The sequence below is a fragment of the Catharus ustulatus genome, chromosome 13 (genome assembly GCF_009819885.2).
Source record: "Catharus ustulatus isolate bCatUst1 chromosome 13, bCatUst1.pri.v2, whole genome shotgun sequence".
Classification (NCBI taxonomy): Eukaryota; Metazoa; Chordata; class Aves; order Passeriformes; family Turdidae; genus Catharus; species Catharus ustulatus.
In genome coordinates, this window is record NC_046233.1 from 20,366,834 (window position 1) to 20,390,244 (window position 23,411).

The 23,411-nt window shown below is 42.8% G+C and overlaps 1 protein-coding gene across 3 annotated transcripts in view; it reads left to right on the forward strand.

Annotated features, from left to right (window-relative positions):
• The window catches only part of FAM120A (family with sequence similarity 120A), a 50,320-nt gene that overhangs the window by 24,601 nt on the left and 2,308 nt on the right, over positions 1-23,411 (forward strand). For 2 of the 3 annotated variants that reach the window (XM_033071902.2, XM_033071901.2), the window contains exons 9-17: positions 2,095-2,319; positions 4,618-4,792; positions 10,967-11,216; positions 11,923-12,037; positions 13,578-13,787; positions 14,647-14,830; positions 15,694-15,831; positions 17,271-17,412; positions 21,151-21,247. In XM_033071902.2, the coding sequence (XP_032927793.1) occupies positions 2,095-2,319; positions 4,618-4,792; positions 10,967-11,216; positions 11,923-12,037; positions 13,578-13,787; positions 14,647-14,830; positions 15,694-15,831; positions 17,271-17,412; positions 21,151-21,247 (1,536 nt within the window). The remainder of the gene's footprint in view (positions 1-2,094; positions 2,320-4,617; positions 4,793-10,966; positions 11,217-11,922; positions 12,038-13,577; positions 13,788-14,646; positions 14,831-15,693; positions 15,832-17,270; positions 17,413-21,150; positions 21,248-23,411) is intronic. The other variant, XM_033071903.2, reaches the window with a different exon arrangement.

Below are 23,411 nucleotides of genomic sequence, written 5' to 3' on the forward strand. Positions count from 1 at the left end.
TTTGAGCACAGCAGGAAGGATTGTGAGTACATTTTGTAAATTAACTCATTTCCTGGAGAGCTGAACATCAGTGATTGAGAAAAGAGGTAGTACTTCCTTAAGAAGTTGCCCAGGGAAGCTTCCCCATCCCTGGAAGTGTCCAAGGCCAGGTTGGACAGGACTTGGAACAAACTGGCATAGTGGATGGTGTCCCTGCTCATGGCAGGGGTGGAACAAGATGGTCTCCAAGGTCCCTTACAATCTGTGATTCTATGAAGATTTCAACTGTGTGAGCTATGTGAATTTCTGAAGTGCTGAAAACCCAGCATAGGTCAGGCAGGTAGCAGCAGTCTTGACACTCCTTGACTCAAATGTCAAAACTCCTTGCAGTTATCTCACAGTGTGATTCTACATGACAAAGGTAAGCTCCTCTCATTTGACTGGATGAATATTTCTAAAGAAAAGAACCCCTTTTAACTGTGGTATTTCCTCAGCTTAGGTGTTGGAGTATTGCTGGAACAGATTCAGGAAGAGCCTGGGTACTGCAGTCAGGAAAAGTACTGCTGTCATGTGGGGGGTTTTGTCTTCTTCCCTGTGTGCCCTCAGTAACTGATGGTTCTGTAAAGTTCTCGCTGTGGTTCAGTATTGCTGATTTGCAGTTGTTGGGGTAGAAGACAGGGAAAAAAAATCTTTGACCTGATATAGAAACACTTGATTCTATAACACAGATTTAATAAAGCTGTGATAGAAAAACATTTGGTAATAGCATGTTGTTTTGGAAGTGTTCTGGTTTACAGGTTTTAACCATTTTGTTTGTATATTTTCATTGTTATAACTCAAATGAAGTCTATATTACCAACTGAAATACAGTCTTTCAGTAACATAGTCTTTGATTGTCTGACTAAAGTGTCATCTGAAAAGAAGGTTGCCCTTGGGTATTTTGCTAAAACCCGTTTTTACTACCTACACCTTTCTGTAGAAGACTTTTGGAAGTTGTCTGGGATTTTTTGTTGTTTACATTCAGGTTTGTATTTTTCCTGGATCTGAAGTGAGCTACCTGAGCTTATTTGGACTGATTCCTTATGTTACAGGTTCTGTGGAATTTCATGCTTTGGCCATTTCCATTTCAGCTTTGCTTTTCAGGTCTTAGGAAGCATATGAACTTCTTTACTCCTATTTTGAAAATACTCATGCGTGATGTATCATCAAGTGATCAGATTTTGCTCTCAAGAGTTTTTACTGTTGTTATGATCATTTATAGGTGTGAAGCTAACATGAACTCTTAAGCTAAAACCAGCTCTTGGTTTTGAAGACTAGGATTTTTAGGAATGAACTCTAATTTTTTTTTTTGGTTGTATCTGTGAGAAATCAACATAAAATCCTTATAAAGACTGGGAGGTTTACAGTATGTTTTTATGCATCGTATTTTCCCCAAATGTTTATGAACTGCATTTCTAGAACTGGAATAGAATAGCGCTTTAGTCTTCCAGTCAGAAAACTTAGTCATTTTCTGTTACAGTCTTCTCAGACAAAGAGCTTTTATGTTAAAAAAAAAACAAAAACCCAAACAACCAAAAAAGCCAACAACATTTACCAGGCTATTGAGTTTGGACGCTATGTATTTTACATGTTATTTAATTGAACCATGTAATTTTCCCTGTTTCATCTAGAATTGCAAGCTGAGAAGGGCTATGTTTATGGAAGTGTAGATAAAATACAGACTGTGTGACTCTCAGTTAACACATTGAGTTGGGAGTGTGTCAGGAATACTGAGAGGCCATTCACAGGTCATTAAAAGGCCATGAGTCCACTTCTGCATTATGCAGTTAAAATTTTTAGAAAATAGTAATTTCTGTTGCTGTTAATGAGTTAAAAGTTTTATCATAATATTTGTTTTCTTAATAATTTGGTTCTACTGGCAAACAATGGCTGAAGGTTTCCTGAAAACTTTTCAGCCAGCTTTGGATAATGTGTTCTGCACAGTGCAGCAGCGTGATGTGAAGATGCACTATTTTCACTGGGGTTGAGGGAGGAAGTTTGCTGTTTCCTTTGGCTGATCTCCTGGTATGTTTCTGGACACATCCAAAGCACTTTATTTTGTATGTTCTGTTACAGGCAGAAGGTTCCTCTAGTGCTTCTTCAGGAAGTCAGGCAGCTGATGTCAAAGGGAATCAAAGCAGTAATCCACAAATCCCATGCCTGTTGTCCATGCCCACCAGAAACCACATGGATATTACCACCCCTCCATTACCTCCGGTAGCACCTGAAGTATTACGAGTGGCAGAGCACAGGCACAAGAAGGGGTTAATGTATCCCTACATCTTTCATGTCCTAACCAAGGTATGACATTTTAAAATGAGGTACTGTGAGATAAAGACTCTGTAAAAATAATTGGCCTGACATTTTTGGCTAAAGAGTACCAGATTTTTGCATCTTTCTTAATGCTCTTACCTCTGGTCCCTTTTTAGTTATCTGAACCAGTTTCTCCTGTTTTCTAACCACTGATATGGTACATTGTTCTGATAAATATGAGATTACTATAATTAGAAGTGTTTATTTACGAATTTTTTTCCCCCCAAGTATTTGCGGTTATTGGTATATATCTCTGTGCATGGGTGTATATGTCTGTGTGCATGTGTTTATGCAGAGTCCATTTCCATCTAAAAATTCCTGCATATGTGCTTTGGTGTTTGTGCCAAGTCTTTTCTATTTTCAGTGTTCAGAAGTACCGAGATTGTTTTCTCTCCCAGTCTGATCCCTCCCATTATGGATAGCTGGCCCCGAGAGAAACACAGCAGCTCTAAGAAATCCCTTTTGTACCAGCAGCTAGCAAAATGGCACTGTCCCCATGCCTGTTAACCTTTAAGCACCTTAAAAATCCTTTTCAGTTACTGCATGGAAGTTGAGGCTTGAATTTCCTGTTTCCTATTTGTTTGTTTAGTACCACAGCTCGTGTTGCTGTTGTGTTCTTACACCTTTTTGTTAGAGACAAGTGAAGAAGAATCAAAAGGTCTCTGAAGACCACTGATGCCAGTTCAGTTTCACACTTTGCAGACAAACATTCTTAGCATGTTTAAATGCTACTTGATGTTTAATCACAGAATCATTTAGGTTAGAAAAGGTATTTAAGATAATTGAGTACAGCTGTTAACCCAGCACTGCCAAGACCACCACTCAGTCTTCTCCAAGTGTGGAATCTACATGGCTTTTAAATCCCTTCAGGCATGGGGACTCCACCACTGCCACCTGAAGCCTGTGTCCTGTCCTTTGTTCTTGGGAGCAGAGCCCAACCCCTCTGGCTGTCCCCTCTTGTTCAGGGAGTTGTGCAGAGCCAAGAGGGCCCCCTTGAGCCTCCTTTTCTCCAGCTCTGTTCCCTTCTCTGGACACACTCCAGCCCCTCAAGCTCTTTCTTGTTGTGAGGGGCCCAGAACTGACCCCAGGATTTGAGGTGGGGTCTCAGCAGTGCCAGCACAGGGGATGGGCACGGTCCTGGTCCTGCTCCCACACCAGGGCTGAACAGGCCAAGGTGCCCTGGTCCTTCTTGCCCGCCTGGACTCCTGTTCAGCCACTGCCACCAGCACCTCCAGGGCATTTCCTGCCAGGCCCTTTCCAGCCCCTCTGGCTTAGCCTGGAGCTGCAGGGGCTCTTGTGACCCTAGTTGAAGAACTGTTGAACTTTGTGGTGAAATTATGCAGATTCTTTAGAAATGGGCACATGTTCCAGGTTATGTTGCTGTTATTGAGAGAGACCTTTGAGACATAACCTTACACCTAAGGTAGTGTTGTCCGAGTTAAACCTAACAATAGGTTATAGGACAATAGGACGATATCCTAATGTAACCACTTCAAGGTGTCACCTTCAGCATTCATCACTGGGATAATTTAAATGGGTTTTTTTATGAGAAAGTAGCACAATGGAGTGTTTTCTTGTCAGTGTTAAAAATGAAGGTTGATTTTTGGGGACAGTTCAGTCAGTCGTTTTCCAAGAATACTTTAACATGTTTGGACGTGCAGTTATAGCAGTGTTGCTGTTTTCAGAGAAAATATTGGAAGGTTCTTTCATTTTTTTCTTAAAAGGTATAAAAGGTATAAAATGCTGAATTTTTACATAGATATATTCAAACCCAGCCTTACTGGAGTTAATTCCCTGTTAGGTGTTTTTTGTCCAGGTGTGCTCATGCATTGTTTTTTACAGTGAGTCCCCAATACTGTTTCAAATCCCACAGCAAAAAGTCAGACTGGTGTTTTTAGACAGCATGAGTATGTTTTGAAATAACTACCTGAAATCTAGATCAGCTTCAAATGTGCTTTGGCTGTCTAAAAGCACATGGCTCTATTTCCATGTGTCCTGTTTTCTAAATGCCTGTATTAAAAGAGCAATATTTAGTTAAGCCTCACATGTAGTTAGTCCAGACAAATATGTGTGTGATGGAGAGGGGAAAGAGGAAAGCAGCAGAACCTGGAGGAAATTCAGCAGGCTGGGATAATCCTGCCCTGAGCTGAGATCCACTTTACTACTAAATCACGTTTGTCTTGACTAGCTGACATGTATTAGGGTTGGATTGGGTTCCCATGCATACGTGAATGTCTTTTGTTCACTGTAACATGTCATATTTCTCTGCTTTCTTTCATGCCAAAGGGTGAAATCAAAATCGCCGTTTCTATAGAAGATGAAGCCAACAAAGACTTGCCTCCTGCTGCTCTCCTGTATAGGCCAGTGCGTCAGTATGTTTACGGAGTCCTGTTTAGTTTGGCAGAAAGCAGAAAGAAAACTGAAAGGCTTGCTTTCAGAAAGAACAGACTTCCACCAGAATGTACGTACTGCAGAACCCATGCTTTATTCCTCTTCCTTTTGCTGTGGTTTCAGAGCCACTTGTACTGTGGTGTGAATGGGAATTGTTGCTAAGATCCTGTAAGGGTAGCTGATGCCAGAGGAATTTTGGGCCTATTTGATGCCATGGATAAGAGAAAAAGATGTTGTTAATTTAAAATTTTATTTTCTATCATAGCTTAAGATCTATAAGTGTTGCCATTTCTAAGCAAACTGTGAGGTTTGGTTTTGAATGTCTGCTTAAGCTGCTGCCAGACCTACAGTGAGTGATGTCAGCTTGTGATGTCATTTCTGTATGGCAGAGCTGGTGTTTAGGAAACTTCTATTCTCTGTACACGCATTCAAATCTGCCCCCTATTTTCAAAAATGACAGGTGCACAGGTTAACGTACCCTGGCTTCCTGAATGTGTCCCTGAAGGTACCTCAGGGAATTTGCAGGTATCTTGTGTCTTTCATGTATTGGCATATAAAAACCTAGTTTAAATCCCAGAGAAATCAGGCTGTAATGTAGCCAAAGGTAGACCTGAGTGAGGACAGACTAAACTTCTGCAGAAAGCCTTGTCAAAAGATCCTTTGACTTATTCAGAGATATGGATGTTAATCTTCTCATTAATCTGAAAGTTGTCTTTTTAAGTCTTCAGTTTCCAGGAATTACTGTCACTCTGGAGTGTTTTTGTTATAATGAACGCATGAAGGAAATAAATGAACTTTGCAGTAGCAGCTTATAAAGGTTACAGGAATGCTGAAGCATTCAGTGCATGGCAACAGCAGTGCAAGTATTTAAATGTAGGAGTTTGCTGTCACTGTACTAAATTTAAGAATCAGATATTCAAAATGAAGGAAATCATCACTCACAGGCTTCATGTGTAAAAGGATAAAAATAAGTATCAGTTGTGAACTTAATATTCATTCCCTTTGCTCTTTCCGTTTGTGATTGTGAAATGTTTTTGTATGTTTGTAGTGAAGATGATAAATCTCCCAGTGATGTTTGAAAAGCTGTTTATCTTTGGCAGTTACTTTGTGGGAATCAGTATTTACACTGCTTGAAATAATACCTCAGCACACCTACCCACAAACTTCTTACTCCTTAAAACTCGCACAGCATAGTGGTATTTCGGGTTACAGGGTCATTTCAGGATTAAAATGATGATTTGCAGTTGTCATTTATTCTTATGAGAATTCTGTCCTGAAAAGTGTACTACAGCCTTCTTTTGGTGAAGTGGCTTGAGTGCTTGAGGTCTGCTTCAAGTTAATCTTGTAAACCTAGAATGTTCTCTATAGGCTACTGGGGAAGCCTGTATAATCTCTATTTTCTTTTCATTTATCCTGCTTTCCAGAGTTTATTCTCAGTGGAGAGTAAGCACACTGCTGCTGTCTTGGTTTAGTTACGGGAGTTCTGGCAAGTCTTGCTGCAGGATGCATTCAGCTACTGACCTACTTCTAGCTTAGGACTGACCAAGCTCTTAAAAAAGCAAAAACCAATTTGAACGTATGCCCCAAAGTTCCTTGCTTCGCTGCAAGGCTGGCAGTGCTGGTGAAGATGGATTTGGGCTGCTGTGCAGGTGTGGGATGTGAAAGGGCTCTGGTGCAGGAACCAGTGCCTTTATTTTGGCTGGCTCAAGACGTGAGGAGAGAACAGTGTCTGAAGCACTGGTTAGTCTTTAATTTTTCTGAGCACCCAGGCTATAATGAACTAGTGATGCTCATTCTCCTCCAGTGTCTAAATTATTTTACTGCTCTAAAGTTATGAAATGGGGTAATGAAGACAATTAAGAGAAAATATAGGAATTAAGATATGTTAAGAGAATTAAGAAATTAGTTTCTAAGAAATGTAAATGATCCTTACAATTTATGTAGAGAGGTAATGAATATTAATATCTAAAATCCTGTCATCTTTGTTGTACAAACCAAACACTGGCAACTTAGTAATAATAGTGTCTGAATAATTGGCAAGGATATTGCATGTGAGAGTTATGGAAAACTGTGGAAAAATACATAATAAACTGACACGTCAGGATTACTACTAAATACATATGGATGGCAAGATAATGAATCTTTCATGAAATGGATGGCTTATTTTAAATCATTATTTTTTTGTATGAAGTATAAAAGTCAGTGAGAAGCAACAGAAGCAGCAGTCGGTGGAGTTCTTCAGTGATCGCTGTCTGCTAAGTGAAGCCTTTGCTCTACATGGCCACATCTCTACTCCCAGAGGACAGGAGATGCTGGGTCACAAGAGTGCCTGATTGTGTTTGGCTGCCAAGGGCATGGTGCTTGCAGGGGCTGCAAACCAAGGTTCTCCCTTGCTCTACTTTTCAAGCTCTGAACCAGGTTATTTCTGTGTCTTGATAAATACATGTGTGTAGTGAAACCATCTGCTCTTTCAGCTCATTGGCAAAAGGCACACTAGCACAAGCTGCCAGAGCTCCTGGTTGGATCCCAAGGTTTGTTATTTTAAGTCCAGCCACATAGTGACGTGCTGTTCTCATCACGGATGTACTCAGCCGGTGCCAGCCCTGCCAAGAGGAAAGCCATGTCTCTTGGGCAGTAGCCCTCATGCAAAATCAAGCGTACTGAGCTCAAACTGTGCTGTCAGGAAAGATTGTAAGGTTGAAAATTACAGTTAATGAATAAAACCAGACCCACTGGAGCTGTGCTTGGCAGCCAGAGCTTGCTAGAATGCTGTGGCTGGTGCCTTCAGAGCCCGAAATGGCACTCAGGTGGTGATCAAACAGGTCACTGTTGTGTAGGTTGATGCTGATCCTCTTTGCTTGGATTAACCTTACCATGTTGTGAAGGCAGTGTTGAAAGCAGAGGTCCATAGATTGTGTGGTGTCTTGGGCCTCTGTGAGTATTCGAACATGCTGACGAGTAGTAGGATGAGGTTTGATGTGAAGACAGTATAATCACCATGGTAATGGGGCTGAACATGCTGATCCTAGTTGTAGTCAATGTAGTTCAGGGTAGGCACTGCTCATTTCTCAGTGGAAGTCATGGGAGGAAATGACTGTGATCCTGTGATTCTGGCAGCTGAGGATGCAGTGAGTGTGACAACAGTCTCCGTGGAGATTTTTCAAAGGTTTATGAAATGCCCTGGAGAAATAATTGGATATGAACAAGTCCTGGGTTCATCTGTTAGGTTAAATGCTAATTTTGGTGTACAGTGCTAGAGTTGCTTATTAATGGCTTCAGCTTCAATTCCTCATCCCCATCACTCAGAGAGGAAACTTGTGTTCCAGCCTTTTAGATGGACCTTCATGTAAAACCTTTCCACAAGAAGCATGGTTACCTGCACCTACCTGTGGGTCCTCAGCACAGGGCATGGACCTGGAGGAGCAAGTCCAGAGAAGGCCATGAAGATGTTCTGAGGGGCTGGAACACTTGTGCTGTGGAGATACTCTGGGAGGACTCTTTAGCCTGGAAAAGACAAGGCTACAGCGAGAATAGAGCCCTTTCCAGTACCTAAAAGCATTCCTAGAGAACTGCAGATGGACTTTGGACAAGGGCCTGCAGTGGCAGGACAAGGGGAATTGCCTCCAGAGGGCAAATACAGAGAATATTGGGAAGAAATTCTTCCTTGTGAGAGTGGTGAGGCCCTAGAACAGGTTGCCCTGACACTTCAGGGGATGGAACAAGTCTGTTTCCATTCCAGCCATTCTAGGGGTCTTGTGTATTATTTTTATTATTTAGCACAACATAAAGGCAGTGCGCATCTGTAATGTGACCTTTGTAGTGTGTGACTGAACAACAGGCTAAGGTATTCTTCCTGTGGCCTTCATGTCACAGGGCCATGGAAGTTCTCAGCCACAGATTGAAAGCTTTGAACCATATTTGAATGTTGAAACATAAGGTAGAAAATACAGACATAAAACATTCCCTTCTTCTAAGCTTGAGGTCTTTATGTATTCAGTGTAAGTGAAAGAAACGTTGGGGAAACACTGGTGGTGTGTACAGCTTTGCTTCTGGCATTTAAATCAATTACAGAAGGGTTTGAAAGCACACATAAAATACGTACAGTAATTTCACTATTATAAGCCGCACCTAATTATAAGCCGCATGTCTGGGTTTTGGCAACATTTCGTTCTTTATCCATAAATAAACCGCACCGGATTATTAGCCGCACTTTCGTTTGCAGCGAGGATGTGCATGCAGCTTTCACAAAGTTGCCAATTAGTAACAGAATTGCAGGGTCGGGGGGGGTTTACTGGCTTGGGGCCGTGCGGGCCCGGCTCATGGCTGCCCCTCCGGGGCCGGGCTATGCCTGCTGCTGCCCTGCACCGCCCCTCCGGGGCCAGGCTGTGCCTGCCACCGCCCCGCACCGCCCCTCCGGGGCCGGGCTATGCGTGCTGCTGCCCCGCACCGCCCCTCCGGGCCTGGGCTATGCCTGCTGCTGCCCCGCACCGCCCCTCCGGGGCTGGGCTATGCCTGCTGCTGCTTGGCGCTACCCCTCTGGGGCGGTGGGCTCATATTTCTGGGTTGCAAATTTCTGAACTTTGTTCATATCTTGGCCGCATCTGATTATAAGCACTTCCGGGTTAGGACCAAAATTTTAGTCAAAATGGTGCAGCTTATATTCGTGAAATTACTGTACTTTTACTTGTGTTTACTGTTCTGGGCCTAAGCAGGCAGAGGAGCCTAGATAGGTGAGCTATGCACCAGGGGAGGGTAGCTCTGTTGGCTGTTAGAGCCCATCTTTAGAATGCAGTGGTGTATAAAACCTGGGAGCAACCAAAATAGAACATGATTTTATAGTGAAACAACCAACTAAATATATCAGAATGTTTATTTGCATTGTTGCCTGTGATCTTTGTAAAACTTCCCTTAACTCTGTGAAGAGTAACTGTAATGCTAGGCTGGGTTTATTCCCAAAAACAGGAGAGCTCTTTGGGGTGTTCTGGAGTTTTCTCTTGAATCCTGACCATCAGCTCTGCTGTGGTTTGCCTGCCCCTGGCTCTAGAATCACACATGAGGTTGCTGCCCCACTGCTGAAGGAGGCTTTGTAGCCATCAGGCCTGTACTGGCACCAGTGGGATGCATTCCGTAGGCTGTATCCAATGGATTTCCAGCAGAAAGAGCAGGTCTGACCTCCCTCAGGAAATCTCCCTGGGCTGTAACCTGAACCTGCACTAACAAGTTCCTTGAACCTTTCCACACTGCATAACTGGCTCAGAGTTAGAAGGGTGCAGGCATGCTGTGAACTGTGTCAGGCTTGGGATGGCTCCAAGGCCAAAGTTATCGTGTCTCAGCCTTGACTTGAACTTGTGTTCTGTTCTGGTTGTCTTCAAACAGAAGAAGAGAGATGATTCAGCAGCAGTGTATAGTGAACTGTCTTTGTGCTGATGTGGATGAAAGGGAACTTAGGCATAAAAGCCACTAACCTCTTCATAGAAAGCAGTGCAATAAATGGGAAAGCTTATGTAAGGTTTTGTAAAATTTTTAGGGAGAAGAATTCTACATCTGCCTATACTTGAGATCTCATTCCATTGCTGTAGCTGAACAGTTACAGTATAATAATACCAGATTTAAATATGATTCAAATAAAATCATTACAATCATATTGTTCTTAAAAGACCAGCTATGGAATATGTCAGTGTTTATGTACTGTTTTTATTTATTGCTATAGGTTTCTGATCACACACAAGTATTGTCAGATATGATAGTATACGATCACACACAGATATGATACAGGTATTTAAGGGGAAAATTGCACTTTTAATTTAAAATCACAGAACAGTTTAGATTGGGAGGGACCTTAAACACTGTCCATTTCCAGTCCTCTGCGATGGGCAGGGACACATTCCAGTAGATCAGGTTTCTCCAAGCCCTGTCCACCCTGACACTGAACACTTCCAGGGGAAATTGTGTTGTTTGTTTTACAAAAATATGTGTATTTCCTCTATGTGGTACATTCATTTGAAAATATTAGCATGAGATTCCTAGTGTATGCATGTCTATATACACCTAATTTGTAAGTGATCACAGTTAAAAGATACTTCACGCAGGGTTTGAATTATCAGTTTGACAATGTAATCTGACACAATATTGCAGTCTCAAAGTGATGCTTTTTGAATCAAAATCTCTTGTATATGAAGTTTGAAGTAAATGTTGTAATATTAAATACTAAGGCTGATTTCATTCTGCTGTTGCCATTCTGTAGTTTCACCAGTGATAATTAAGGAATGGGCTGCTTACAAAGGCAAATCTCCTCAGACCCCTGAGCTGGTGGAAGCCCTCGCGTTCAGGGAGTGGACCTGCCCAAACCTGAAGAAGCTGTGGCTGGGCAAAGCCGTGGAAGACAAGAACCGACGGATGAGGGCATTCCTGGCCTGTATGCGATCAGACACACCAGCAATGCTCAACCCAACTAATGTGCCCACTCATCTTATGGTGCTCTGCTGTGTGCTGAGGTTAGTGTCACCTCCAGGGACATCAAAACAGAGGAAAAGTTTTACTCTGCATCTCTAGAAAGTGTTACTTCATGTTTGCAGCCTCACTGAGAGAGGGCATTTGGTTTGGTTATAGAAAAGCGTGTGTGTAGTGCATTTTCAACCTCTAAAGGATTGATGGAAGCACAAAAAAGGTCTTGTGTTGCAAAAGGTTGTATCATTTGAATTGGTTTTCCCTTAGTGTACTCGACACTTCAAAACCAACTTCTACTCAGTAAAAAAACAACTTTTGGGGCCTCAGAGGCTTCTGTGGGTGAAGTTGCACAGCAAAAGCTTTCAGCTTTCCAAAGAAAAAGTCACAAGGTCCAAAATCCTGAACTGTTTAATTTTCAGAGTGAAAATTGACTTTGGGATAATTATTTAAGACAAATAGTTTATCATTCTTTCAGAATCCAAGGTTAGAAACTTGCACATGATAAAATTTAAGGCATTTTTGAGAATAATAAATGTAAATTTGTCTTTGGTTCTATTGAACTTCATCTTGCCTTTTGAGCACTAAAACACTGTTTCTCCTTATAAGCTCCTTAGTATGCAAAAAAGTGGTGTCTTGTAGCTCCTCTTTTCACTGGCACAGCATGTTTGTCTCCTGTGGCATGTCCTGTGTGTACACTGGTAGTTTCTGACTGAGCCATTAAGAAGCCCTGACTTAGGCGTGCTTCCCTCGCAGGTACATGGTACAGTGGCCGGGGGTGCGCATTTTGCGGCGCCAGGAACTTGATGCTTTCCTTGCCCAAGCATTGTCTCCAAAGCTCTATGAACCTGACCAGCTTCAGGAACTCAAGGTAATTCTTAACTAGAAGTTACGTAATTTAGATTTGTTTACAGCTGATTTGAGGATTAACTGTAGTGGCTGATTTATATGTGCCTCACTAAAAGCCTTGCACAACCACCTATACTTTCTAAAATACTAGTCTTGCTGGCTTAAAGTGTTGCAGAGATGGCTGCAGTGGTCTACAATGTCCATCTTTCCACACAACACAATAAATCAGAATCACTGAGTGGATTGGATTGGAAGGAACCTTAAAGCCCATCTTACTCCATTCCCTGCCATGGGCAGAGACCTTCCACTATGCCAGGTTGCTCCAAGCTTTGTCCAACCTGGCCTGGAACACTTCACTGGATGGTAAGCCCCCCAGCCTAAATGACATCTAGGGGTAGAGATTTTGGCAAAGGAATCTATTACAGAGTCATCGAAGTCTCACTTCTCTCTTGATCTGATGCAAAGAGGAAGAAACTCCACTGTGAAAATCACTGTTCTTAGAGACCTAATAAAGGAATTTCCAGAGAAAATACTCTTTCTTTCTGTTCCAACCCAAAACAAAAGGCCACTGATAACAAATAATATTTTGGTTTAATAGAATTGTTTTATTTTCCAATCATACATAAAGTAGTGCAGATTACTTCTGTAAGATATGTTGGTTAGTTGGAAGTAATTCCCTCAGGGTTGTTACTATCTTCACAAAAAGCAGCTCGTGAAGTCAGACAGAAAGAGCAGCTGAATTTGAACCCAGCCATGTCTCTGCAAAATGAGCGGGAGAGTCTTTGGGCTCTTAAAGTTTGCTTATGCATAAGGAAGGTGGTAATGGAGTTTAATTTAAAAATTTAATACCAAGGTCTTGAAAATGTTCCCAAGCAAGGGTTGATATTTTGAGAAGTATTTCAGAGAACACCAGTAGTGATATTTTGTTATGCCAGAGCTAAAAATACACTTTCTGGAAGCAAATCCTTTTTGCTTTGACCACTATTTATTATTTGCTGTTTAATTCTACCTTAGTGTCCCAATCCTGCATCCTAAATAAAGCTGTTGTATGTATATACACTACTTTGCTATTAAGAGATGAGTTCTTAAAGCAAAATCTTGACTCAAACTAACAGAAAGTCCATTATGAAGGAGTTCAGAAGAAAATGTGTTACATGGGAAAAAAAATGGAATTTTGTATTGAGCTCATGCCTGAGATGTTCTACCACACATCTCAGAAGCACTTAATTATTTGGAATAAAAGTTTAAATGAAGCTTTCTAGTGCTAACTTCCTATAAGTGTCTTTAGAAATAGTTTCCTGCGCTTCATGTTGAAAAATAGGGGTTTGTGTTTATCTCCGGTCTCCAGAGCAGGTGGATGGGACCACAGCTTTTCTGAAGATGGCAGCTCTGCATGCACAAGTGAGAGGTTCCGATGTGTTCTTCTGCTCAGACCTCTGAAAGTCTGGATGACCTTTTAAAATCCCTCTGTTTGCAAGAGTTTTGAAAAGAATGTAACTATGGGAATAACTTTGAATTACATCTCATTGTGGTCTTACTCTATTTACTCCATTTTTGAACAGATTGAGAATCTGGATCCCCGCGGAATCCAGCTGTCTGCTCTCTTTATGAGCGGTGTGGACATGGCTCTTTTTGCCAACGATGCCTGCGGACAGCCGATTCCATGGGAGCACTGCTGTCCCTGGATGTATTTTGATGGGAAATTGTTCCAGACCAAGCTCATCAAAGCAAGCCGGGAGAAAGTTCCGCTCATCGACCTCTGTGACGGTCAGGTGTGTAGTTGTGCAGGGTGATGGAATGTCCCATGTGCCCACAACAGTTGCATGATGTGAGTGTCATCATTCACCTGATGTCACCTCTGCTTTTAAAGGCAAATATGAGGGGAATGGCTAATGGGTGGGTTTTGCTCTTTAATTCCTTATGTCTTGATGAATAGGATGGCATTTGGGTAGATTTGGAAGAAAAGGTATCAACTGGACTTAGATTTTTTTTTTTTTTTTTTCTCTCTGGAAATGAAAGCACTGATATGATGAATGGCCAAATTGGAAACTTTGCACATTTGTTCAAGTCCCAGCTTTTTGGGTCAGACTGTCCAAAGGACTAAGCTGCACTGGGCTTGTAGTGAAAGAAAATTGGTCATTTCTAACTGATTTTACAGACTGTGAAGTCATTTTGGGATCCTCAGCTCAAAATCTTTTCACATGTCTTACAACCATCTTAAAATACGAATTAAAGAGTTTTTTGTGTTATCCAAATCATGCAAAGTTACTATCCACCTGTAAAAACAGGAAACTGATAAAAGAGTTTACTGAATAACCCACATTTTTTTATTTTTAACTTTTTGGAAGGTCTGAAACTGTGTCCTTTCTTTTTTTGTGACTTGAGGTCACTTTGAGCTGATCCTAGCTTTGCTACTGATGGTGGCTATGGTTCCTCTCAGGGTTGTAACCCTCCAGGCATGTTTCAGCCTATGTGCACAGACTCTGGTTTGCAATCCAGGTTTGGGATGATGATTCTGTCTCTGCTCCTCCATTATTTTGTATTTTCCTTTGAATTTGTTGTGTAAATGTAGCCTTATACAATTGAAATGAGAATTTTAATGCCCTTCTGTGACCTTCTCTTTATTCCTAGGCTGAGCAGGCAGCCAAGGTTGAAAAGATGCGTCAGAGCATCCTAGAAGGATTAAATTTCTCCAGGCAGAACCATCCTCTCCCTTTCCCACCTCCACCTGCCATGCCTTTCTATCCAGCTTCTATGTATCCTCGACACTTTGGGCCAGTCCCACCACCTCAGGGCAGGGGGAGAGGCTTTGCTGGTAAGTGATGGGACAGCAGTGCCACACATTACCTTACCTTGCACATTCCCAAAAGTACCAACCCTCAGTTTCATAGGGAAAATACAGAAAAGCAAGTGGTCAGCTTGTGTTGGCATGTGCCAATCACTGTATATTGGGGTTGCTTTTATTAGCCCAATGATATGGATTGTGCTGTATTGCTGCATATTTTCATCACGTTTTCAGTAACTGCCAGATCAAAATATTTTTACTGATATTGTGGAACTAGGAAAAAGAGGAATGGATTGACACTGGGTAGTATGAAAAAGCTCTGAGTTGGACAGTAAATTGGTTCGAAATGTTTCTAATTTAGCAGACACAGTTTACCTGTCAGGGCTGAAGACAATCTTTGCCCCTCCACACTCCTCTGTGTTTTGCTACAGTCATGTACCCACTGGCACCCTCAAGTGTAAATACTGACATAACCATTCCAGGCTGTTCCTAGAATTGCTCCCTTCCTCAAAATCTCTCTGTACCAAGGCCCATAGAGGTATGGATACTGGACACAGGCATTCCAGGGATGCCATGACTGTAGCCACTAGAGCTCACTGCCAAAAAATTGTCACAAGCCTTTACAATGCCATAGAAGTTGGGATCCCATTCCAAGCCCTGAGGCCTGCCCTTCGGATCAGAGGCTCCCTGCTGGCTGAGGCAGCAGGACACCTTTGGCCGGGGCTCCTCTGGTGGTGCTGCATCGCCCACAGGAGCCTGGCCCGTGGGAGCGCAGCCCTCCCGCCTGGCTCTGGAAGGGTGGAAGGAGGCAGCAACCTGTCTACTGGGGCCTTCCTGGTTGCCTGGCCCCCTCACAGCTTTTCCCCTGTCTTTCTTTACCCTGGGTCTAACAGGAGTCTATGGCTTCGGAGGCCCTTATGGGGAAACAGTAGCCACAGGCGCTTACCGGGCCTTCCGGGTGGCGGCAGCGGCAGGACACTCCGGAGCCTTCTCTGGCAATGACAGCAACAGGACTAGCAAGTTTCAGGGCGGTAATTATATCCAAACCCTTTTTCTTAGAGCTTCTGGCAACGGCTTCCTCCACTGTATGGGTTGGTCTGAGGCTTTCCTACTGACTCCCTGTCTCCCTAACTGTCTCAGCTTCCCTCTCTAGAGCCTGCCCGGCTGCTGTCCGCCCGCTGTCCGCCCTGCTCCCGTCCCTGCCGCAAGCCCCGAGTGCCAGCCCTCCTCATGCCAGAAACCTCCTTCAAACACAGGATAGCCTGAAACCCAGTGGGCAGATTGTCTCCTCTGCTCCACAGGCGAAGAGGGCATCTGTAACCCACTGGCCTCTGCCTTTGTATTAACAGGGATTTTCCAAAATCTGGGGACAATTGAGCCTTTTGCCAAGACCCAGCGTAGAAATGACTGACTTTGTTATTAAAGCTGAGCCCTTCTTTGCTTGCATCAGTGCTGGTGTGGACACAGGACTGGAATTTACTTCTCTGCCTGTGTGCCCATTGCTCATTTCCTGTATGATGTGGGATGATGGAAACCTGTTCAGGGTAAATTTTCCCCACATATTTAGCTGTTCTTTCTGGCCTCTGAGCTTTTATCCTAAGAGCAAACATGCCTCTAATGCTTCATGTGTGAATAACTCTGGCCCTGCAAACCGTCTGCATTTGGAGCTGAAGGACTTGCACAGGGAAGTAGAAACCTTCTGGCCGTAATCAGTAGTGTAGTTACCAGCCTGTTAACATTTGGAAACTAATTATGGCTGCGTAAACTGTGGTTTGTAATCCTTTTGGTGCTGATGGTCTTACCAGTAACATCTTGCTCAGTTCACATACCTGGATTTCTTGAAATACATGGTATGCCCTAGAGCTGATTTGGTATAAAGACATGAGCAACTTGAACAGAAGCTATAGTTGCATCTTAGACAACTGTAATTTTAGCTGCCTTCTTGGAGGGGGAATGATAGACCCACCTTTTAAACCAGATCTGTTTGAATGCTACATTTTTATAGCAGCTTAGTGTTAGTACAGTTTATCCAGCCTAGTAAGTTCCTTATTGCCAATATAATCTATATGGTCTATGCTGATACTTGCTGTTGGCTGAAAAGAACCTTGAACCTGCAGGAATTCCTTCTTCTTTGGGAATGAAGGAAAAAAGCAATCTTCAGCCAGCTTGTAAAATTTCCCTGGTTTCTTGAGGCTTATCTCAAGTATATTTTTAATTACTGAAGCTGAAGCATGCATGTCAGATCATTTTTCTCTTCAGAATTCGTATCTATTTTTAAAAAGGGGAGAGGGGGAAGCAGGCTCTTGGAGTTCTAATGCTTCTGGAATACTGCAAAGCCAGCAATATTCTCATGGTATCCATAGAAGAAATGGGTTATGTGGTGAAATCTGGGCAAATCAACTTTCCATTCATTTGGAACTTTACTGTGATGATTGTGAAGATCAAAGTTTGGTTTTGCTTTTATGTGCAGGAGTCCAACCTATTCCTTCTCAGGGAGGGAAACTTGAAATTGCCGGCACTGTAGTCGGCCATTGGGCTGGAAGCAGACGCGGACGAGGGGGGAGAGGGCCATTTCCTCTGCAGGTGGTGTCCGTGGGAGGACCAGCCAGAGGGTAAGTGCCAGCCTGGGAATGTGCTTTCTCACATGAGATTTAATGATTGGGGAAACAAGGAAAACAGGGAAAAGTTGGAGGTGGTAGTTTGCATATGGCACACTTTATGACACGTAGGGTCAATAATACCTACTGAAAGTTCAAGAAAACATTGGCATTCCTTTTAAGATGCTTTTCACCAGTTATTTGTCTATACAAATATAAACATGTATATGTATAAGCATATTTATGTGCAAATAAAATTAGTACTCAATCTGAAGTACATAGAGATAGATATATACACACATAGAGAGGTTGGTTTTGCATGAGATTACTTCAGGACTTTTCCATTAAACCATTGTATTGCATTAAATTATTTTCTTTTTTGTGGAAGGACATTTATTAGAAGCATGATAACATTTTTAATAACTACATTATGTAATCTTGTGAAGTAGAAAACATCTGAAGGACATTTCTGGGTTTGATAGTTCTCTGTTACAGTCATGATGGAAATGTGCTTAAAAGAATATTGGTTTATTCAGCTCTTCCACTTCATTTCACTACAGCTGAAGTTACAGGTGAACAACATGTCTGAAAACCAAGTACTTTATTACAAAAATATCTAGTTTGTTTCTTTTAAGATGCTGTTTTTTCCATAGGCTTTCTGGTTCTATGCCTTACAGAAATCTCTATCTTTCATTAAGATTGTGTCTATTACAGGAGACAATCCTAAAGTAACATGATTTATGTATTGTGTCTATCTATATTAGGAGTGGAGTAAAGCTGATGGATTTATTGCCACCTTGAGCTAGGGAGCAGCAGTGTGAAAGATTCCACTGTGTGTGAATTTCATCTATCTGTTAATTTACTCCAACTTCATGCTGGAGTCAGCCAGAGCTGTTGGAATCCCTGTTATATTGGGCTGAGTGAAGAGCTGGGTTAATCTGAAGCCCTGGGATGTCAACAGGTTCAGTGGCAGCAGAGCAGAACCTTGGAGGGCACCCCATGTAGCTAGGACTGCCCAGTACTCTAGAATGAGATCCAACTGCCGAAACAGAAGTACTGAGCGTAGTTTTAGGTGTTTCAGACAACGGTCAAGCACCTGTGTAGGCATGGGGGGGTTTGGGGAGCACTGTGCTGGTCCAGAGCAGCATCTGGAGACAGTGGGAGTGAACAAAGGTGGAGAAGCATGAGGTTTGCTTGGGTACCAGGGGACAAAACAACCTCTGTCACCATTGAAATGAGGCTCTTGAATGATTATCAGTTCTGTTTTTCATGAGGATACATGAACAGAAGCTGGTTGCTTCTCCCGATGACCTGCACTCTGTGTGGGGAGGTGCTGCTGGCAATGGCTGGTGTCCTGCCAAAGCAACCTGATCAGGTCTCTGGGCACCCTGGGACTTGGAGGGTTACATCCACACAGGACAGCAGTTCCTCCATCTCCTGAAGAAGGAAGTCCCTGAATTCACATAGAACATCAGTAGCAGGGAACTGAGAACCCTCTTTACCTGGGAAGTGAACAGATCACTGAAAGAGTGTTGCTGCTCCTGCCAGTATCTTTATGACAGAGAAACATGATTCTTTAGTAGTAGATTTCAATTTGAGATAAAATGGCTGAAGTTACTTTTTATTGGAGGTACTGTCCAGATTGTCACCCCAAAGAGACGGGAAAACTGTCAATGTCAGATCCTGTCTCCATCAGATTAGCACCGATAGGACATTGGTCTCATGTAGAGTTACCAGAATAGGCCAGAGGGAAAATGACTGCAGGCAGCCTACCTGTTTGTTGGGTCAGTTGGTACTAAAGTAGAACCAATAGGAAAACATGCTCACTTAAAGGGTTCTGCCTAAAGACAGAATCACATAATCATAGAATATTTTGAGTTTGAAAGGAGCCACAAGGATCATGGGAGTCCAATCCCTGGCCCTGCACAGATACCCCAGCAGTCCTACCCTGCACATCCCTGGGAGCAGTGTCCAAAGGCTCCTGGAGCTCTGGCAGCCTTGGGAATGTCATCATTCCCTGGGGAGCCTGGGTAATGCCCAGCACCCTCTGGGGAAGAACCTTTCCCTGATCTCCAGTGCTTTAACAACAGGTTCATGTTGGCAGAGGTTATTTCCTACCAAAGGTCACAACTGGGAAACAGCACAGCAGGTTGTCTCAGTTCATGGCCCAGTTTTGCACATTTGTATTCCATTTTTATCTCTTTCAGCAGAGGGGATTGAGTCAGGCTTCTTTACCCATTGCCTCATGTCTCTGCAATGCTGAGCTTGGATGTTGTTCTTATTGTGTAAAGTTACACCAGCTGCTTTGTACTGGCCTCAATCCATCAGTGTATTTAATGTGATTTTCTTAGGGGGAAAGTCTTTTCTCAGCTCCTTGAAGGACACACTTTGACCTTGTAAAAAGAAAGCCAGTAGGGTTGGCAAGGAGGGAACACAGCAAGAGAGACTCACATGCAAACCACAGTTCTTCTCTCTCTTCATTCTCTGCTGTTGCTTCTAAACCCCAGAATTTGATTTCTTACTGCGCAGTGTGGGAATTCACAGCGTGTGAGAGAAGCCTGGGGGTCACAGTGCTGTTCCCCTGGGCAGTTCAGCCTCACTCAGCTCAGGGAGCTGAGCAGCATCCTGCTGTTCCAGCCAGCCCCAGTGGGGTCAGGTGTCAAACCAGCACCTCCCAATATCGGCAGCACATCCAGAGCAAACACAGGGCATTCCCAGGCTTCTAGAGCAATCCAGTATTTCTAGTAGAGAAAACAAGGAATTTTTAGAACAGGGTTCTTGACATAATGATTGGGAAGTTCAGTTTCTGCAGCTGTTGGAATTAAAGCAGCTGTAGCTGAATCCTGGAATTGCTGAGATTGGAAAAGACCTCTTAAGATCATCGAGTCCAACTGTCAACCCAGTACCTGCCACCATGCTCACCCCTAAACCATATCCGCAAGTGCCACATCCATGTGTTTTGTGAACAGTTCCAGAATGGTGACTCAAGCACTGCCCTGGGCAGCTGTGCCAGGGCTTGACAACCCTTTCTGTGAACAAATTTTTCCAAATATATCTAATCTAAACCACCTCCCCTGGCACAACTTGAGACCAAAGTGAGAAAGTTTGGTTTCATCTGATGTAATCTGTACTGAATTAAACCAAAAACCACCACCTAATGTGTCTAAGTTGGGGAGTCTTCATTGGAAAGCATCCCAACTTATCAATTGCCACATGCCAGATACAGGAGAAACTCCTTTATTCCCTTGGTTTCTTAGATAATTTTACACCTACACAATTTTTGAATTCTGCCTCAGTTTCTTTTATCAGATCCTGTCTGTCTCATGTGTTTATACTGGGAACTGCTATTTAATGTGGGAAATCGCTTTCTATGTGGTTCAAATTGCTGTTTTTGTAAGGTGAAAGTATTTTGAGCTCTGGTTTTAAAATGCCATGAGGATAATTTGACACTTGGAAAATGTTTCTGCAAAGTATAAAGTATACTTTGAAAGTATAATTTATTGTTTCTTCAGAAGGGAATTTTAGAAAGAGACATTTTATTGCTCTGGACCCAAAAAGTTTGTTGGTTTTATACTATTGCAAGCAGTAGAGCCCTGCAATTCAGAATTAGCATCTTGCCTCTTTAAAGATGTGTTGATGATAGGCACTAGACAGTAAAGCTAGGGAAATAATATTCCAGCGAAACTAAATGTAAAACAGTTGTAACCAAAACTGATCTGTGTTTTATTTTCTCCCCTTGCCCCACCCCTGCAGGCGTCCTAGAGGAGTTATCTCCACTCCGGTGATAAGAACTTTTGGAAGAGGTGGAAGGTACTATGGGCGAGGTTATAAAAGCCAGGGAGCAATTCAGGTAATGAAGCCATGTGCCTGACTGCAGCACGCTCTGTGACGGGCTGGGCTGGGCTGGACTCCAGACCAGCACCACTTTAACAGCTACAAGTGTTTCTGGCGACCCGTGGAAGCTGTGAGCTGCACAGCGGTGACAGGACAGGCTGGTGTCACAGCTCACTTAAAGCAAACTTTGCTTCTAAAGACAGACGTGGAAGAATGTATTTTGACATGAATCCTGTGCCTACACAGCTCTAACCAGCCATGGGAGTAGAAGAAAATTTAGAAAATGGGAAAAATACAAAGCTGAAACAAATTAGCAGTTCTGTTCCTGGCCCCACTCTTCCCCAATTCTTTTCTGGGACCATGGTCCAAACCTCATGAAGGAAAGTTTGTAGCAGTGAAGGATCTTTGCTGCTGCCATGCTCCAGATCCGAGAGGTCGCTCTAAACTTCTTGGGAATATCAGGGCAACCTTTCCCCCTGAGCATGTAGGTTCCTTCCTGGTGACACCCTACAGAGCGTCCATGGATCATGACTTCTGTCTGTTCTATGGATCCTTCAAATGTAGCTGAGGCAGACTGCTGATCTGTATGAGATGCCAGTTGCTTTCAGAGTTGTGTTTTCCTCCCTTTTCCATGGTTCTGGCTGCTATGCAGTTGGGTGAATGAGTAGTAGATAGCTGGAATAGCTTCCACAATAAATATCATATGGACATGCCATTTGTCAGGGCGACCTGAGAGTAGGGGTGTGTTTTCAGGTGTCAGACAGTAAAAGAGAGAATGTTCTCCAGTAGATAATGAAGCAACTATTACCTTGCAGTAAAACTTACTGTTTTAAAAGTGTAAAAATTCAAATACTTCTCTTCTTTGTTAAATTGCTGTGTACACAGACTATCTGTCTACAAATATACTTGTTGATCTGAAACTTTACATCTTTAAATAGAAGAGAAACCACTGTGTTAAAGATAGAGCATCTAATTTCTGAGTACCTTAAGCTTTGAAATAAAGGAAATCCTGAAAACGAGCTCCCAATTACTCCAGGCTTGCTACAGGTGTACATATGGGAGTGTAGTTCAGGTAGTAGTTGCAGGTGTCTTGACGAGTGCCATCACGGTTGGATATTTGCATTTTTATTAATGAAATGTAATTTGGATGGTAAATATTTGTGATCACAAGGATCTGTGTGTAAAACTGTGCCTGGAGAAGAAAGATAAATGGCATTTTCTGAGCTCATTGCATTTTGTGGTCATCAAGGCCACATAGGATGTTCCTTGTACAGGAAGAGAAAAAAGGTGATTTAAAATGCACATGGCAGGGAGAACTTGTTCCCACACAGTGGGATTGTGAGGGCCAGGTGAGGCTGGGAGGTGCCAGTGGCCCCTCTGCCTCACTGAGGCAGTGCCTGTGCGGGGCCAGGCTCAGCCTGAGGCACTTTTTCCCCTCAGCTTGGGAATCTGACTAAAACAAGGTCTTTGGGTTTATCCATTGCACCAGACTGGTCTGTTTTGTCCCAAGATGAGACCTTTCACTGTTGTTCTGGAAAGAAACTAAAGCATGTCTTGAAAGCTGAACTTAAGTGTGTGTGTAAAGAGGCACTATGACAATGATCAGTGTCCCTTGTCCTCATGTGCAGTCCCATCCCTATGCAATGGGACTGAGAATTGTGATTATCTGGATAATGAGAATGCTAGAGAACATCAACTCTGACTCACCTGCAAAGTCCTTCTGTAAAATCCTTCAGCAGATACTGCAGGTGTTCTAGTAGGTAACAATGGAAGTTTTTTTAGACTGCAGAGCTGTTTGCTGCTGTTTGAGATGTCCCTGTCTTAAGCCATTTCTTAGCACTTGACTTTGTGAACAGTGTGACAGACCAGTGTGCTGCTTCTTAGCAGCCTAACCTGCTTATTTTGGTTTGTTTAAAGCCTATTATGTTTGTGGAACACTAAGTAATTATGAATACTTAAAAACTAATTGTGTGCTGCATCAGTCTGGTTTTTATGGCTATACTTGGTCTTGTAAGATTTTACTATATGCTTTTTTTATGAAAGCATTTCCTAATCTTGGAAGCATATAACTTGGTGCAGGGAGTAGTGCATGGTGCCTTTGCACTCCTCCAAATGCTGACTGGAAACAGTCGTGTTTGTATTTGAGTAACACGGAATCCTGCCACTGAATCACAGCACAC